Source organism: Quercus suber, unplaced genomic scaffold (assembly GCF_002906115.3).
Source record: "Quercus suber isolate HL8 unplaced genomic scaffold, Cork oak 2.0 scaffold_594, whole genome shotgun sequence".
NCBI lineage: Eukaryota > Viridiplantae > Streptophyta > Magnoliopsida > Fagales > Fagaceae > Quercus > Quercus suber.
In genome coordinates this window covers 148342-165923 of record NW_027070039.1, presented here as the reverse complement: position 1 = coordinate 165923, position 17582 = coordinate 148342, and the positions used below count along the sequence as shown (strand labels likewise).

The following is a 17582-nucleotide window of genomic DNA, read 5'->3' as shown; positions in this document are numbered from 1 at the left end:
CACCAATGAGCTTCACATCCTCCCTTTTCTTGTCTGTAGAAACTACAATACAAGAGCTTCATGGACCAAGTTTCAAAAATGGTTTACGGATAGGACCCTAGGATAATGGAGAGCCCTAACATTGAGAGAGGATGAGTGACTCGATATTTATAAAATCCATATTTATAAATAAATAAATAAATACCACTTGAAACTTGATATTTATAAAATAGAGTTCTATGTAATTTCCTCTTAGAACTTGATATTTGTAAAATCGAGTCCTATATAGAACTTAATTTTCATAAAATCAAGTTCTAAAAAAGTGGTATTCTCTTACATAATTTATAAATAATGTTATTTTGTTAAAAATTTCAATCATATGTGGTATAATGGTATTTGGTCATTTTGGCCTTCAAATCTAAGGGCAGTACTATGAGAAAATATCCTATGTATCATGTGTATGCAACGAAACCTTGAACAACTTGTGGACTCCAAATACTAGTGGGACTCATAGGATATAAGTGTCTTGCTGCAAATACTAGATATACATTATATCTTCTGATTTCAAAGGACAGCATTAGGCCCACATAATTGGAACTAGTTGTTGGGTCTTTAAATATAGAAAAGTATGCGTTAAGATTGGGCTCAAAGTATGGGATCCACAATTCACATGACATGTCTGTACAAGGGAGGACGCTACAGAGGTGTGACTTAATTACGGTGGCGTTTGGAATTAAAGTTTAAAATCAATTTATTTTAAATTTATGTTTACTACTATTTATAAGTCTTACTTAATATACTATTTAGTTTATTTTTATTATTATTCAGCTTGTGTCTTTTACTATTTATGAGTTTCACTATACTATTTTAACTAATTTTTACATTTATTTACAATACCTTCAATAAAAAAATTTTAGCTTCAGCTAAATAAATTATTCTCAATATATTTCAATATTAATAGACAATTTAAGCCTGACACATTTCATCAGTATGTTTTTAAATTTTTTTAAAAAAAATATTTCAATAACAAATATGGTATCATATTTTTTTTAGATAATAGTATACAAATAATAATTACTAAATAAGGTATCATTAGTGGGTTTTAGTTGGTTCAACTGGTAAAATCTTTGATAGTTATATAGAAGATTTGGAGTTCAATCTCCTCCCTACACCAAAAATTAATTAATGTCTTGGTATGATGATAAAGAGTTATCATCAAGCGCAGACATCATATGTTGAAACTCTAAAAAAGAATATATATCTTAAATTAAAAAAAAAAGATTAAATTCTATAAGGATGTGGTGTAAAACCCATGTTTTACCCCTCCAATCCCAACATGCCACATCATCTTATCACATATTTAAGAATAAACACAATTACACTCAATCAATTCTAATCCCCACATATAAATCCAACCAAATTGGAAATCTATTGAGATGTTATTAGGTGTGGTAAGATGTATTGAATTTTAATAAATTTTAAGTAAAATGCTGATGTGGCAATCACTTATTGAATGGTGTAAAACATAAATTTTACACCCCATCCTTATAGGATTTAATCTCAAAAAAAATACTATGAGCAGGTGAAAAAAAAAAAAAAAGAACTGAAAAGACTTGGATTGATAGGACGTCCTAGCCAGAAATTTAGAGCATTAAATATGCTACGTACAATGTGAAACTTGCTTCACACCTACTATAATATTATTATGACATTATCGTACTTATTAATTGTGGATATGATTTATTAATGTACTTTGTAGTTTGTACATCATAAAAATGATGTACTATGATGAATCATAAATGATTTTTTTTTTTTTTTTTTGGAATGAAACATATTCTTCAACTTAAACAAAAAAAATTATTATTCCCTATAGTAAAATTAAATGGTATTTAATTGAAACCAATGTTAAATGATATTTTTCTTAAAAATATTAAGAACCGATATAACTCTTTGAGGGACAAATTTAAATTTCTATATAATCTTTAAGCAATGAAAAATACACATTTAAACATTACAACGTTATTTTGTAAAGAATAATCATGAGGAAGAAAAGGCATATAGACATTTTTTTTTTTTTAAATAAAAAATAAAAGGAAGGGTTTCATATATCTTGATTTCACAATGAAACAACAAGGTATTTTTTGCACATGGAGGACCATAAACTAAGGCTATTTCTCATGTTTTCTAAGCCCCACCAATGAGCTTCACATCCTCCCTTTTCTTGTCCGTAGAAGAAACTATAATATAAGAAGAGCCTGCAGAAATTTTCATAGACCAAGTTGCAAGAATGGTTTACCGATGGGACCCTAGGATAATTGAGAGCCCTAACATTGAGAGAGGATGAGTGACTCTATGGTAGTTGGACTTGGAGCCTTGGATGTGTGTACAGTGTAGCTAATGTATGGTTGTTCTTGTTGGGGTTGTTATTGCATGGTTCGGGAGTATGCTGCTACCTCCCTGGAAGGAAACATACTCCTCAAATGGCAATAATTTTTCATGGTTGTATTATCTAGAATTTGGGTTTTTAGAGATTATGGTTATCCACATGGGCACTCAATTGGGCTTACCTAAAAGCCCAAATTCCCTTTATTATCATTTTTTTTTTTAATAGTTAGAAAGATAAAAAATTTTAGAAAATCAAAATAAAATTTACTATGACATCAATTTCTTCTCTGGAATTATAGCATCCATTGATTCCATTCTCTTGTAATCTTATCATTTTAAAAAAAAATTATATATATATATATATATGAGATTAAATTCTATAAAAATATGGGTATAAAACTCAAGTTTTATCTCTCCAATTTTAAAATGTCACATCGTTATATTACATATTAAAAAATAGACACAACCACCCTCAATCAATTCTAATTAATATTTGAAATTTCAACTTAACTGTGACTTTGTGAGTTTATTGAAATGTTATTATGTGTGGTAGGATGTATTGAGTTTTAAGTCAAAAGATGATGTGTTAATATTTTATTGGATGGTTTAAAACATGAGTTTACACGTCATCCTGACCAAATTCGTGATTAACGTCACTTCTAATTATACGTCCTACACATGATTGCTGGCTAAATTTCATATTCAATTTAATATCATTTGTTATTTAATTTAAAACTAATTTGTTTGGTAGAATATAAAATTTTTGAATTTTAGTCCACACTCCACTAACCAATTTTTTACGGTAATTGTTACGAAGTCTGCTCTTATACTTCAGAGTGCTGTTAAGCACCAAAGGCAAATTCAACTTTTCTCGTGGTTGAGCCTTAAACGACAGGAGAAGAGAAGATATACTAGGGGGAAACAAAAAACGACGACACAAACCCCACTAAAAAAGCATAATAATAATAATAATAATAATAATAAAGAGAATGAAGAAGAAAAATAAGGTATGTTACTCAATCACTTCTATAACAGTGTGCTCATTTGTTACCAACTTATTGGGCCTTTTCCCATTTAAAAAAAAACCTATTGGGCTTTTTGTTATCACTATTTTAGAATAATAATAATAATAATAATAATAATAATTGTGAGGACGAGGACCCTTAGTCTCATTTAAATGGACTTCCAAGATTATTTCCGAGGATATACCTTGGACCTCAGGGACGAGCATTAGTTAACCACGGGGACAAGCATCAACTGTGGGAGGCGCACGAACTTAAAATATCACAGAAGGAAGAAAGCACACTTGGCACAGGATTACGAGAAGGATGAAGGAAGAATGGTGTAGAAGCCATCCCCCCACATTAAATACAAGACAACCACTCCCTTGACTGCATTAATGAGAAAATGACCATGAACAGTGGTGGCACAGCTAAGATTGCAAAGTAGAAACTTACTAGTATGTTCCGAATGAGACAAAAATCCTCAGAATGCAATCTCAGTCCTCCAAATGTAGGGTTAAGATGATTTGTGTGTAAATATAAAAGAAAAATGAAGATCCATATGGGGGGGATTGGAGAAAAAAGAAAGGGGAGGACTTTGTAACTAGGAACTGAAATATTTGTTCAAGTGAGAAAGAAACACACATATATAGAGTAGGCATTCCTCGGGCCAGACCAAGGTTCCTCTCTTTTTTTGTAATTTGTTGTCTTAGTTATTTCGTTGGCTTCTTGTCTCATTGTGATTGGCTTAAACTTGTTAAGTGATCAATATCCAACCCATTTTCTTACAAATCTATTGTAGTTGGCTTATTGGGCCATTATCTGGATCACTTTTGGGCTGAGGGTCAATTGCGCCCTTACAATAATAATAATAATAATAAAGAGAGAGAATGAAGAAGAAGAAGAGGGTATGTTACTCAATCAATTCTATAAGAGTGTGCTCATTTGTTACCAACTTATTGGGCTTTAAATAATAATAATAATAATAAGTGAATGAAGAAGAAGAAGAAGAAGAAGGTATGTTACTCAATCACTTCTATAAGAGTGTGCTCATTTGTTACCAACTTATTGGGCTTTTTCCCATTTAAAAAAAAAATGATTGGGCTTTTTGTTCTTACTATTTTAGAGTAAGATAGAATATAAGAGCATCAACATTGACAATGCCAAAATTTTAGCAATTTAGCACCACAAAAAATTATTTTATCTATTTTACCACCTCACTTGACAAAACAACCAACATCATTAGTTTTATTTTAACACTCAACACAATAAAATAATACGTCTACTACAATAAACAATAACCACCATCACCAACACAATAAATTAACATAACTTTATTTATTTTTTTATTTTTTATTTATTTTTTTACCATCTTAGCTACAATGTACAGCCAAAGATGGTGTGCACTGTAACTCAACAACCAAATTTTTTGGCTTTCCCTCCACAATTGTAGCATGCTTTTTAGTATTAGTGGTGCTAAAAGTAGCAATATGACTTTTTAGCACCACTAATGCTAATGCTCTTATACATGAACAAAAAAAAAAAAAAAAAAAAAATATCTAAATAAATAAGATTTTGTAATGCGTCTCGTTTTTTTTTTAAATTGAGTTAATTAGGTTGTAACTCGTGCTTAAGTACAAAAATATTTTGTGGGTTCCAGTTAACTCGGCTAGTAAAATCTCTGATGATTGAATAAGAGATCTGAATTCAATTCTGACTACACCAAAAACCTATTAGTATCTTGATTTGATAATAAAGAGCTATCATTAAGAGTGGATGTCATAGATTGAAACTCTCTAAAAAAAAGTACAAAAATATTCAATACGATGATGATGATATGGTCTTACCTATATAGGTGAGTACTGAGGTGGTCATCTATCAAGGATGGAGCTAGAACTTAGAGTAAAGTGAGGCGGAAGCATAAAAAAATAAAAAAATAAATTCATTATAAAACTCTGAATAAGTATTCATTTAGTATTAACAAACCGTCAACAAAGACAAGACACATAATCTTGTTTCGTAATACATTACAATGAAATAATTTTATGACAAGGGAACTTCGTGTTTTTTTTTTAATTTCGAAATCATCTATAATTGAACCTCTACTAATTGTTACAATGATGTCCCATTTCAATGAATAACTCCATAGAATCTATAAAAAAAATTTAAAAAAAAAAAAAAAAAAAAAAAAAAAAAACTCATCTTCCATTTCATTATATGTTCTCTCGGTTAGGTTGCTTAGCTGCATAAACTCATCTTCCATTTCACTATATTATCTTAGATATGTGCATTTACTATTGGATAATTGAAAAATTATTTTGTTGAAGTTTTTTTAAAGGGTTGAGTTGTTTGTTTTGGGTAAAAATGATTAATTACGCTTATATTATTATTATTATTATTATTATTATTATAATTATTATTATTTTTGTAGCTTTGCTATTGGTAATTTTGTTGTCGTACTAATTTTTTTTTCTTTGGGTTGTTAACCTTGATATAAATTTAGAGACTATAATTTTTTTTTTTTTATGGTTTTTAAAGATTAATGATACTATTAAAGGAGGTCGAGTGTAATTTTATTGAACCAAATTGCTAAAATTAGTGCCTATATATAGTATTATTTTTTAATAAAAAAATCTCATTTAACATCAGTGACAATGAAATGGTCATCTTGATTTTTGCGCAAACTATTATAACTAGGGTGTGCAGCTAACCCGCCAACCTGCCAAAACCGATTCAACCCTCTTGGTTGGGTTGGTTTTTAAGGCTTGGTGAGTTGGGTTGGGTTACATATATTTTTTTGATAGTAGTTTAGGTCATAAAATTCCAAACCCGACCCGACTCACCCATATATTTAATATATATTTAAAATATATTATATAAATAAGAATTNAGTTTTAAAACATTATAGATCCCGTACCACAATACCAAAGAATATTTTTATAAAATGTTAGATTATTAATTTGGTCATCTAATTATAAATAAGATTTTGTAATGCGTCTCGTTTTTTTTTTAAATTGAGTTAATTAGGTTGTAACTCGTGCTTAAGTACAAAAATATTTTGTGGGTTCCAGTTAACTCGCTAGTAAAATCTCTGATGATTGAATAAGAGATCTGAAATTCAATTCCTGACTACACCAAAAACCTATTAGTATCTTGATTTGATAATAAAGAGCTATCATTAAGAGTGGATGTCATAGATTGAAACTCTCTAAAAAAAAGTACAAAAATATTCAATACGATGATGATGATATGGTCTTACCTATATAGGTGAGTACTGAGGTGGTCATCTATCAAGGATGGAGCTAGAACTTAGAGTAAAGTGAGGCGGAAGCATAAAAAAATAAAAAAATAAATTCATTATAAAACTCTGAATAAGTATTCATTTAGTATTAACAAACCGTCAACAAAGACAAGACACATAATCATTGTTTCGTAATACATTACAATGAAATAATTTTATGACAAGGGAACTTCGTGTTTTTTTTTTAATATTCGAAATCATCTATAATTGAACCTCTACTAATTGTTACAATGATGTCCCATTTCAATGAATAACTCCATAGAATCTATAAAAAAAATTTAAAAAAAAAAAAAAAAAAAAAAAAAAAAAACTCATCTTCCATTTCATTATATGTTCTCTCGGTTAGGTTGCTTAGCTGCATAAACTCATCTTCCATTTCACTATATTATCTTAGATATGTGCATTTACTATTGGATAATTGAAAAATTATTTTGTTGAAGTTTTTTTAAAGGGTTGAGTTGTTTGTTTTGGGTAAAAATGATTAATTACGCTTATATTATTATTATTATTATTATTATTATATTTATTAAAATATATTATATAAATAAGAATTTTTTTTGTAAATAACCAGCTCTTCATATCCTATATACACGTCAATTAGTTCACACAAACCCAGTAAATTACTCTTGTTGTTTAGTCATTAATGTTGTTTACTTTTAAAGAGTTGCATTGATACTAATCTTTGGGGTTTTTTAATATATTTTTATTTATATATATATTTTTGCTCAATTTAATAATAATAGTAATAAAAAAAATTATTCAACCCATGAATTCAACCTGACTCAACCTGACCCATGCACACTCCTAATTATAACTAGGTCATTTCATAATTTGCACCAAAAATTAAGTAAATAAAAATTACCACTTGGAACAAAACTAAACTACAATTATAATATAATTGGATTCAATTTAGATATGATTCATATATATGACCCAACTTTTCCAAAAAGCCTATTAGTTTGAGTTGAATTATGTTATGTTAACCCTTCATCCTTATCATTATTATTGAAATTGTGACTTAACTAACACCAATAAACTCAACACTCTCTTTTCTTTTCTTTTATTTCATTAAAAAAAAATAAAAACAAATCTCTCTCTATTCTAGTTAAACCTTATCAGAAAGGCTAAAACTAAAATCGTGAGTTCAACTCACGTTGTCAATTGAAAAAAAATTATGTGTAAGTACAAGTGTGTAACAAACACTTAACTTGCACTACAGTTTTTTTTATTTTTTATTTTTATTTTTGAGAATGTGCACTACAATGATCTTGGAAAAAGTATTTTGTATTAAATGATATCACGTCATTCGTATCAAAATTCAATAAATAAGAGATTGTGGGGCCAGAAAATCAGGCAGCCTCAGCCCACCTCAAACCAGGCCCAGAGGCCCGTGCCAAGAATGCATGTGGAGTTCGAGGATGAAAGTACGGTGTCCAACCCCCAAGGAACATATCCGAGGACGACCCCGTCCTCGGACATCCGAGACCTCAGAAGTACACAAGCACCACTCCACCAAAGAGAGGTCTTCTTAAATATCCGAGAAGGGAAGGGCAAGCGCCACACATTGCCGACGGGAGTACGGTGAAGGAGCAAGTCTAAGGCGAGCTGTCACCTCCACATTAAATACCCTCAACTAACGTCCTGGCTGCATTAATGAGGATAGGACTTCTGAATAGTGCTATCTTGGGTGCTGCAACCCACAGGAGGAATGGGGATGCGGCTGATGGGACAGGCTCTCAAGTGGTGGCCTGACTGATCAACGAATGTAGAGTTAGGATCAGTTCAGAAAGGTGTATATAATGTAAGGAATCTCTCTTGAAAGGGGGACGAAAAACCTGCATTAAGAAGTACTGTAGCGACTTGTATTCTCTCAACCTTTGTAATCAATCTTAAAAGAAATAATAAGAACTCCAAGCTCCAGAAGACAAGTCCGAGGAGCATCATTGTGCACCCCAATTCATGTTTAGGTTGTTAAGCCCACATGCAACCATGCAAGGCAGTTGCATTCCTTACTAGGGCCTAGTTCTTGAGTCCACTCTCTATAAATTCATTGAAGGGCAAGCTGGGTTTGGGTCCACTCTCTCAACCCGAAGAAGTGCCCAAATCTGGTCCCTACAAGAGATATGTGTGTAAAAATAATTATCTATTAACACATGTCTTTCATTTGTTAGTGGGATAGTTATTTTTTGCTAACATGTCTCACACTTACTAGATTTTAATACCGCTGACCTGAAATCATTTGATACCAAATATCATATCGTGATTCTTAAGAGAAATAATTATAAACTGCTATGCGCATATTTGCTAGTGCTCTTATATAAAATTATAATCTAATTATTAAGAATTTATGGGTAAAGAAATATAAATATAATATGATAAAAGTAATTTAATTTTAAAAATTAAAAGATAAAAGTTAGACATAGATTTGTTTCCTAAACAAATAAATAAATAAAGCAAAACAAAACTCCAAGTCTTTTGGTTAAATATTGCTAAATTTAAAACATATTTGCGTTATAGGTACTGTTCCAAGTTATTTAGGAAAATGAGGAGAGAGATTGAATTTCGGTAACATTGTTGCCGAAATTCAACAAAAAGTAGGAGAGAGAATAATAAAAAGGAGGAAAGAGAAAAGTGAAACAGTAACCTTGAATTTTGGCAACAGTGTTGCCGAAATTCATTTGCCCAATTTCCTGTGCTGCCCGGACGTGTGAGTGTGAGAAGTGCAATAATGAGTGGGTGCCCAAAAAAAAAAAAGTAATTGCGGCAATAGTATTGCTGAAAATGGTAGGAAAAAAAAAGTGAATGCCAAAATCTGGGGAAGAATTAAAGAAAAATATAATTTGCTACGTACACAATATTTTTACAATATTTTTACAACAAATCACAGGTAACTGGTCATTATTAATTCAAATTTAAATTTAACATTGAGATTACTATTTTAATCCAACAATAACAATAAGTAACAACCTGACACTTAAAATTTATTGTAAAAATATTGTAAAAATTGTGTGCACTTTATTTCTAAAAAAAAAAAAAAAATTTCCCAATTGTGGCAATGGAATTGCCAAAATACCATCGTCACAATTGATAAGTACAAGTGTGAAACAAACACTTAACTTGCACTACAGTTTTTTTTTTTTTTTTTTTTTTTAATTTTTGAGAATGTGCACTACAATGATCTTGGAAAAAGTATTTTGTATTAAATGATATCACGTCATTCGTATCAAAATTCAATAAATAAGAGATTATGGGGCCAGAAAATCAAGCAGCCTCGGCCCACCTCAAACCAGGCCCAGAGGCCCGTGCCGAGAATGCATGTGGAGTCCGAGGATGAAAGTACGGTGTCCAACCCCTAAGGAACATATCCGAGGACGACCCTGTCCTCGGACATCCGAGACCTCAGAAGTACACAAGCACCACTCCACCAAAGAGGGGTCTTCTTAAATATTCGAGAAGGGAAGGGCAAGCGCCACGCGTCGCCGACGGGAGCACGGTGAAGGAGCAAGTTTAAGGCGAGTTGTCACCTCCACATTAAATACCCTCAACTAACGTCCTGGCCGCATTAATGAGGATAGGACTCCTGAATAGTACTATCTTGGGTGCTGCAACCCACAGGAGGAATGGGGATGCGGCTGATGGGACAGGCTCTCAAGTGGTGGCCTGACTGATCAACGAATGTAGAGTTAGGATCAATTTAGAAAGGTGTATATAATGTAAGGAGTCTCTCTTGAAAGGGGGGCGAAAAACTTGCATTAAGAAGTACTGTAGCGACTTGTATTCTCTCAACCTTTGTAATCAATATTAAAAGAAATAATAAGAACTCCAAGCTCCAGAAGACAAGTCCGAGGAGCATCATTGTGCACCCCAATTCATGTTTAGGTTGTTAAGCCCACATGCAACCATGCAAGGCAGTTGCATTCCTTACTAGGGCCTAGTTCTTGAGTCCACTCTCTATAAATTCATTGAAGGGCAAGCTGGGTTTGGGTCCACTCTCTCAACCAGAAGAAGTGCCCAAATCTGGTCCCTACAAGAGATATGTGTGTAAAAATAATTATCTATTAACACATGTCTTTCATTTGTTAGTGGAATAGTTATTTTTTGCTAACATGTCTCACACTTACTAGATTTTAATACCGCTGACCTGAAATCATTTGATACCAAATATCATATCGTGATTCTTAAGAGAAATAATTATAAACTGCTATGCGCATATTTGCTAGTGCTCTTATATAAAATTATAATCTAATTATTAAGAACTTATGGGTAAAGAAATATAAATATAATATGATAAAAGTAATTTAATTTTAAAAATTAAAAGATAAAAGTTAGACATAGATTTGTTTCCTAAACAAATAAATAAATAAAGCAAAACAAAACTCCAAGTCTTTTGGTTAAATATTGCTAAATTTAAAACATATTTGCGTTATAGGTACTGTTCCAAGTTATTTAGGAAAATGAGGAGAGAGATTGAATTTCGGTAACACTGTTGCCGAAATTCAACAAAAAGTAGGAGAGAGAATAATAAAAAGGAGGAAAGAGAAAAGTGAAACAGTAACCTTGAATTTTGGCAACAGTGTTGCCGAAATTCATCTGCCCAATTTCCTGTGCTGCCCGGACGTGTGAGTGTGAGAAGTGCAATAATGAGTGGGTGCCCAAAAAAAAAAAAGTAATTGCGGCAATAGTATTGCCGAAAATGGTAGGAAAAAAAAAAGTGAATGTCAAAATCTGGGGAAGAATTAAAGTCGTACACAATATTTTTACAATATTTTTACAACAAATCACAAGTAACTGGTCATTATTAATTCAAATTTAAATTTAACATTGAGATTACTATTTTAATCCAACAATAACAATAAGTAACAACTTGACACTTAAAATTTGTTGTAAAAATATTGTAAAAATTGTGTGCACTTTATTTCTAAAAAAACAAAAAAAAAATTTCCCAATTGTGGCAATGGAATTGCCAAAATACCATCGTCACAATTGAAAAAAAAAAAAAATTTCCCAATTGTGGCAATGGTATTGCCGAAATACCATTGCCACAATTGGGATTTTTTTTTTTAATTGTGGTAATGGTATTTCGGCAATACCATTGCCACAATTGGGAATTTTTTTTTTTTGTTTTTTTAGAAATGAAGTGCACACAATTTTTATAATATTTTTAAAACAAATTTTAAGTGTCAGGTTGTTACTTATTGTTATTGTTGGATTAAAATAGTAATCTTAATGTTAAATTTAAATTTGAATTAATAATAACCAGTTACCTGTAATTTGTTGTGAAAATATTGTAAAATTGTGTGCACTTCATTTCTTAAAAAAAAAAAAAAATCCCAATTGTGGCAATGGTATTGCCGAAATACCATTGCCACAATTGAAAAAAAAAATTAATTTTCCCAATTGTGGCAATGGTATTGCCGAAATACCATTGCCACAATTGAAAAAAAAAATTAATTTTCCCAATTGTGGCAATGGTATTGCCGAAATACCATTGCCACAATTGAAAAAAAAAAAAAAAATCTCAATGGTATTTCAGCAATCGGTACCATTGCCACAATTGGGAAATTTTTTTTTTTTTTAGAAATAAAGTGCACACAATTTTTACAATATTTTTAAAACAAATTTTAAGTGTCAGGCTGTTACTTATTGTTATTGTTGGATTAAAATAGTAATCTCAATGTTAAATTTAAATTTGAATTAATAATAACTAGTTACTTATGATTTGTTGTGAAAATATTGTAAAAATATTGTGCGTAACACATTATATTTTTCTTTAATTCTTCCCCAGATTTTGGCATTCACTTTTTTTTTCTACTATTTTCGACAATACTATTGCCTCAATTACTTTTTTTTTGGAGGCACCCACTCATTATTGCACTTCTCACACTCACACGTCTGTGCAGCACAGGAAAATTGGGCAAATGAATTTCGGTAACACTGTTGTCGAAATTCAAGGTTACTGTTTCACTTTTCTCTTTCTTCCTTTTTCTTATTCTTTCTCCTACTTTTTGTTGAATTTCGGCAACAGTGTTGCCAAAATTCAATCTCTCTCATCATTTTTCTAAATAACTTGAAACAGTACCTATAACACAAATATGTTTTAAATTTAGCAATATTTAGCCGAAAGGCTCCAAAACTCCTCCTTGTCGAAGTCACGTGTTGAAACAACATTCGTATATGTCTTAAAATAGGCTTTAGTTTATGACTTTAATCACTTTATGATAGTTTTTGGGGATAGATAATGGCCTTATGATAGTACTTGAAAGTTAACATATAGAGATTCAACTCAGAAAAGAGCGTGAGAGACAAACCACAGAGGGAGAGAGAGAGAGAGATCAATGGCAGAGTCAGATTTGAGAAGCAAAGCCAAAGGCTCAAGATGGTCGCTCAAGGGCATGACCGCTCTTGTCACCGGTGGCACCCGTGGCATTGGGTCTCTTTCTATTTCTTCTTCTTCTTTTGTGATTCAAATTAAACCCTTTTGTTTGAATTTGGCTTTGTTGATTGAATTAATGAATGAATGAATATGTGTTTTTTTTTTGTTTATGATCAGACATGCAGTGGTGGAGGAACTAGCTGGGTTTGGTGCATCCGTGTACACTTGTTCAAGGAATGAAGCGGAGCTGAATAAGTGCTTGAAGGAATGGGAAGGAAAGGGTTTTGTGGTATCTGGGTCGGTGTGCGATGCATCTTCACGTGACCAAAGAGAAAAGCTCATCCAAGAAGTAGCTTCTTTTTTCAATGGCAAGCTCAACATACTTGTGAGTCCCTCCCCACCAAAAAAAAACCATTCTTTTTTGTTTTTTAAGGATAAATATTCCCACAAATAATGTCTTTGAGGTATGAGCTTATATAGTCATAGGCCAATTTAGTTGTTTTGTTTGAAAAGAAAACGAAAATTGGGTTCACTTGTATGTCAAAAATGTTATAGAGAAGCATGAAATGAGTTGGTATTGGCAAGATTTTGTGTGTGTGTGTGTGTGTGTGTGTTTCTTTTTTGCGTCTCATGTTATTAAGATTTAATTTCGATGGTGTGGTCCTTTAAATCATCGCTTTTGGGAGAAATTTGTTTTAAAGACTGTTTGGATACGCTTATTGCTGAAAACTGAAAACGTATTACTGAAAATACTATAGCAAAATAATTTTTAAATATGTAAATAGTGTTGTAAGACATACTTTTAAAGCAAAATTTACGTTTTTTTGTATTTGCGGATCCTGTAAACAGTGCACGAAACCTAAGAAAAAAGTGCCAAACGTAGACCCAGACGTGCAATCCAAACTCAGCTTTTAGTGGATGTGGGTTTTATGTTAAATACTTAAATATAATTCTTTGTCTCAATTTGAGGTGCATCAGATTTAGTCATAATATTGTGGACTGGGTTTACTCAAAGAACAATAGAGGATCCTAATCCAGATAGTATCATGTTTAAGGTATAATTGAAAATTTGGAATCTGAGGTTAATGAGAAATGTTCTAAACAAATGAATGTGAATTCTAATTAAATTCCTGATCTATAATTAATCACACATTGCAATCTGATTTAGGAAGATTTGTTAAGCTTAACAGTTTTAATTAGGTTCACCTACATTTTTTTTGCCTCAACTTCTTAATTTGTGTGACATGGAGACTTTGAATGAAGAGAAATAAACCATTTAACAGCAGCGCTATGGCCTTAGTCCTCATGTGTAATTATACAAGTATATTGTCATTCAAAGTGCCTGATGCTAAAATCATATTTGCCTTTCGTTAAAGAAACTGTCCAAAATGCATGATAGTGAAGTTCCTATGGCTGTTGCATGTATGATGTACCATCATTTAAACTTACCCATTTAACTTTTGACACGCAAATTGTGGACAACCTGCAAAAGGCATTTGATCAACTAGCCATGTAGAAGGCAAACAAAATTGATGAAAATATAATCTAGGATGTTAAACATAGCGTTTCTTGCATATGTCAATGCTACGTTATTGAATTGATTTTTTAACAAGTGGCTTATTTTGTCCAGAAAGAAATTTAAGCATTCACAAAGTCAAATTGTCTTCTGCTTAATGGCAAATGTTTTATTACAATGTGAATCATACTGTATGGAATTACTCTTATCAAAAATACCATATGGAATTACTGTTAATAATAAAAATATTTAAACAGCCATACCATATTTTTCTTATTGTTACTGAACTCTGAGTGCTTATAGTACCCATTTTATTGAGGTAAAAATAACAGTGCATTCTCAAGAATGTTTCTATTTACCAGCTGGAAAGCATCAATTTCAAAGGGTTTTCGTATTTGATGGAACTCTAGGATTTTATATCTGTGATGTTCTGGGTGTAGATAAACAATGTTGGGACAAACATAAGGAAGCCAACCAATGAGTACACAACTGAAGAATTTTCTACACTCATGGCTACCAACTTCGAATCTGTATACCACCTGTGTCAACTTGCACATCCTCTTCTAAAAGCTTCTGGAATGGGAAGCATTGTGTTCATTTCCTCTGTTGCAGGTGTTGTGCATATAGGTTCTGGATCCATTTACGCAGCAAGTAAAGGTGAGTTACGCCCCTGATACGTTGTACTTTTGCTTAAGCATGATAGTTAAACATGGTGAGTATGAAAAGGCTAAAATGATTTTCTCTCCTATCTGCGAAATGCAGCGGCTATTAATCAGCTTACAAAAAATTTGTCTTGTGAATGGGCAAAGGACAATATCAGGACCAATTGTGTTGCACCTTGGTATACCAGAACATCACTTGTAGAAAACGTAAGACTCTCCTTTCCTGCTTATCATTGCTTTTGATACTTCAACTTTTAATGTATGATTACTTCATCAGGGAATTTACTTCCATATGGTACTTAAAAAAAGTACATCAACAAATTATTTTGAACAAACATGTCTTACATATTTGGTAGAAAGTTAGTATATTGTGAAGAATGAACACTGCTATTCTCCTATCCTGTGGTCAAAAGGTTGGCCGACATATGAATCAATGTCATGTATTAGTTACTGATTGTCATTTTTTCATAATCATCATAATGACTTAGTTCTCATATAACAGCATTAATGTACATCTTCTTGGTGCATTTTGTTAATTTGTTTTTGGGGCAACTTTGTAGAATGATTGATTTGAATTGTGTAGTGGACTATAAAGCAGATTGGGTTCACATTTTTTAATAGGAAGGGGAAAAAAAACGGTTTGACATCTGGAGTTTCTTATGTTTGTATGTTATGGTGTGATATCTCTCCAAAATTGGGCGTTAAGGAAGTCTGCCAACCACCTTTTCCAGATCCTGCAAAAGCAGTAGACTTGTGTATTGGGTACAACATATTTTATTTTATTTTTTCATGTTATGGGGAAACTGTTTGCAATATGAAATCCACTAGGTTGTAAAGATCATCACCAATGTTGTTGATTTATTTTTCCTTTCCTTGTTAGTTATCATTCATAAAGAACACGGCCTAAAATAAGTAGTACAAATCCAGAATGTAGGTAACAAGGCTGAAATCACTCAAATCAACTTCAATTTTACATTCAAAACTCTATCTAATACATGGTTAAGTATACTTCAAAGCTGCAGCAACTTCTCACTGCTTAAGATGATTTTTCCATTCTTACAGCTGCTTGCTAACAAGAAATTCTCGGATGAAATGATCTCTAAAACTCCTCTTCGGCGTGCTGCGGAACCAGAGGAAGTCTCATCCTTGGTGGCATTCCTTTGTCTACCTGCTGCTTCTTACATCACTGGACAGGTCATTTCAGTTGATGGAGGAGCGACCGTGAATGCTTTTGATGCAATTGCAGCAGTCGGTTGAGCAATTGCGTCCACCTCCTAGACTGCAATTGCGTACCGTACTAGTTCATTTCCATATGTTCATAAGCCACAATTTCACATCTGATGTGGGATAATTTTATGATTGTGACTGTTAATGTTCTTTTGGAATAGTTTGCAGTTCATCTTACTCTTGCATGCAACTGCTTAATACTTGGTTTCTGAGTTGCAATCATTGTTGGTTCTCAATCTAGGTTGCTACGATTAACAGCTTTCTTGGTCATAATCATTGCGATTTACTTTCCATAAGCATATTGAAAGTGAATAAACTATCACTTGTCTCAAAAGTTTAAGCAAATAAATAAAGGTGAATTTAATCATTTAATTATTATTCTGGCAATTTTTCTCATCTGTGAATCCGAACTCCCCCTTACTAAGTGGGAATTAACAGTTGAAATTCGTTATTTTTAATTGGTATGTTCAAAATCAGATCATCTACTAGTCCCAACCAATAGTTTGAGCTAATAATGATTGCATAAGGTGATTTTAATAATTTAGTTATTATTTTAAGAAAATTTTTGACTAAGAAATTTATGGCATTCAACTTATCTGCTACAATAAAACTTTTAGGGCCCACTTAGATTAAGGGGAGAATAGAGTAAAATTGGCTGAAAATAAATTAAAATCTTGGGCCAATTTTACTGTACTTTACTTTACTTTACTTCCTTTCAATCCAAATGGATCATTATTATCTCATCATGCTGCAGTGCATGCTGTGTCAAGTATTTTAAAAATTACATTTTTATATATGTGTGTGCAAGTAGAATGTTGATAACAAATTCCAACAAACATGTCAAAGCGTTCAATTTTGGATTTGGTTATGAAATCAACTAAAAATTCTTAGATTGTTTAATAATCTACAAGAAATCTGATGCTACCCATCCAAAAAGTTGGGAAAATTTTAATGCCATTCTTATTCTCATGTCAAGAGTGACTAGAGATCTTCTTTCCTATTTTCTCAGTAATAATGAAAAAGAAATCTAATGTAAAGTTGTGAACTTTCAGGCTTCAGCTTACATTGTGAAGGAGGATGGGGCAAATGCTACTCTCCTAGGGCACAAACAAAATTAAAAGCAAGGGCCCAATGGGCC

At 32.0% G+C, this 17582-nt stretch overlaps 1 protein-coding gene across 1 annotated transcript; it reads left to right on the top strand.

The window, feature by feature from the left end:
* The first annotated feature begins 12878 nt into the window (after positions 1-12878).
* Positions 12879-16717, top strand: LOC111996119 (tropinone reductase homolog At5g06060). The gene is made up of 5 exons (XM_024028058.2): positions 12879-13096; positions 13217-13424; positions 14996-15212; positions 15318-15424; positions 16280-16717. The coding sequence occupies exons 1-5, from the start codon at positions 13002-13004 to the stop codon at positions 16472-16474; spliced, it is 822 nt and encodes a 273-aa protein (XP_023883826.2). The 5' UTR covers positions 12879-13001; the 3' UTR covers positions 16475-16717.
* The last annotated feature ends 865 nt before the right edge of the window (positions 16718-17582 follow it).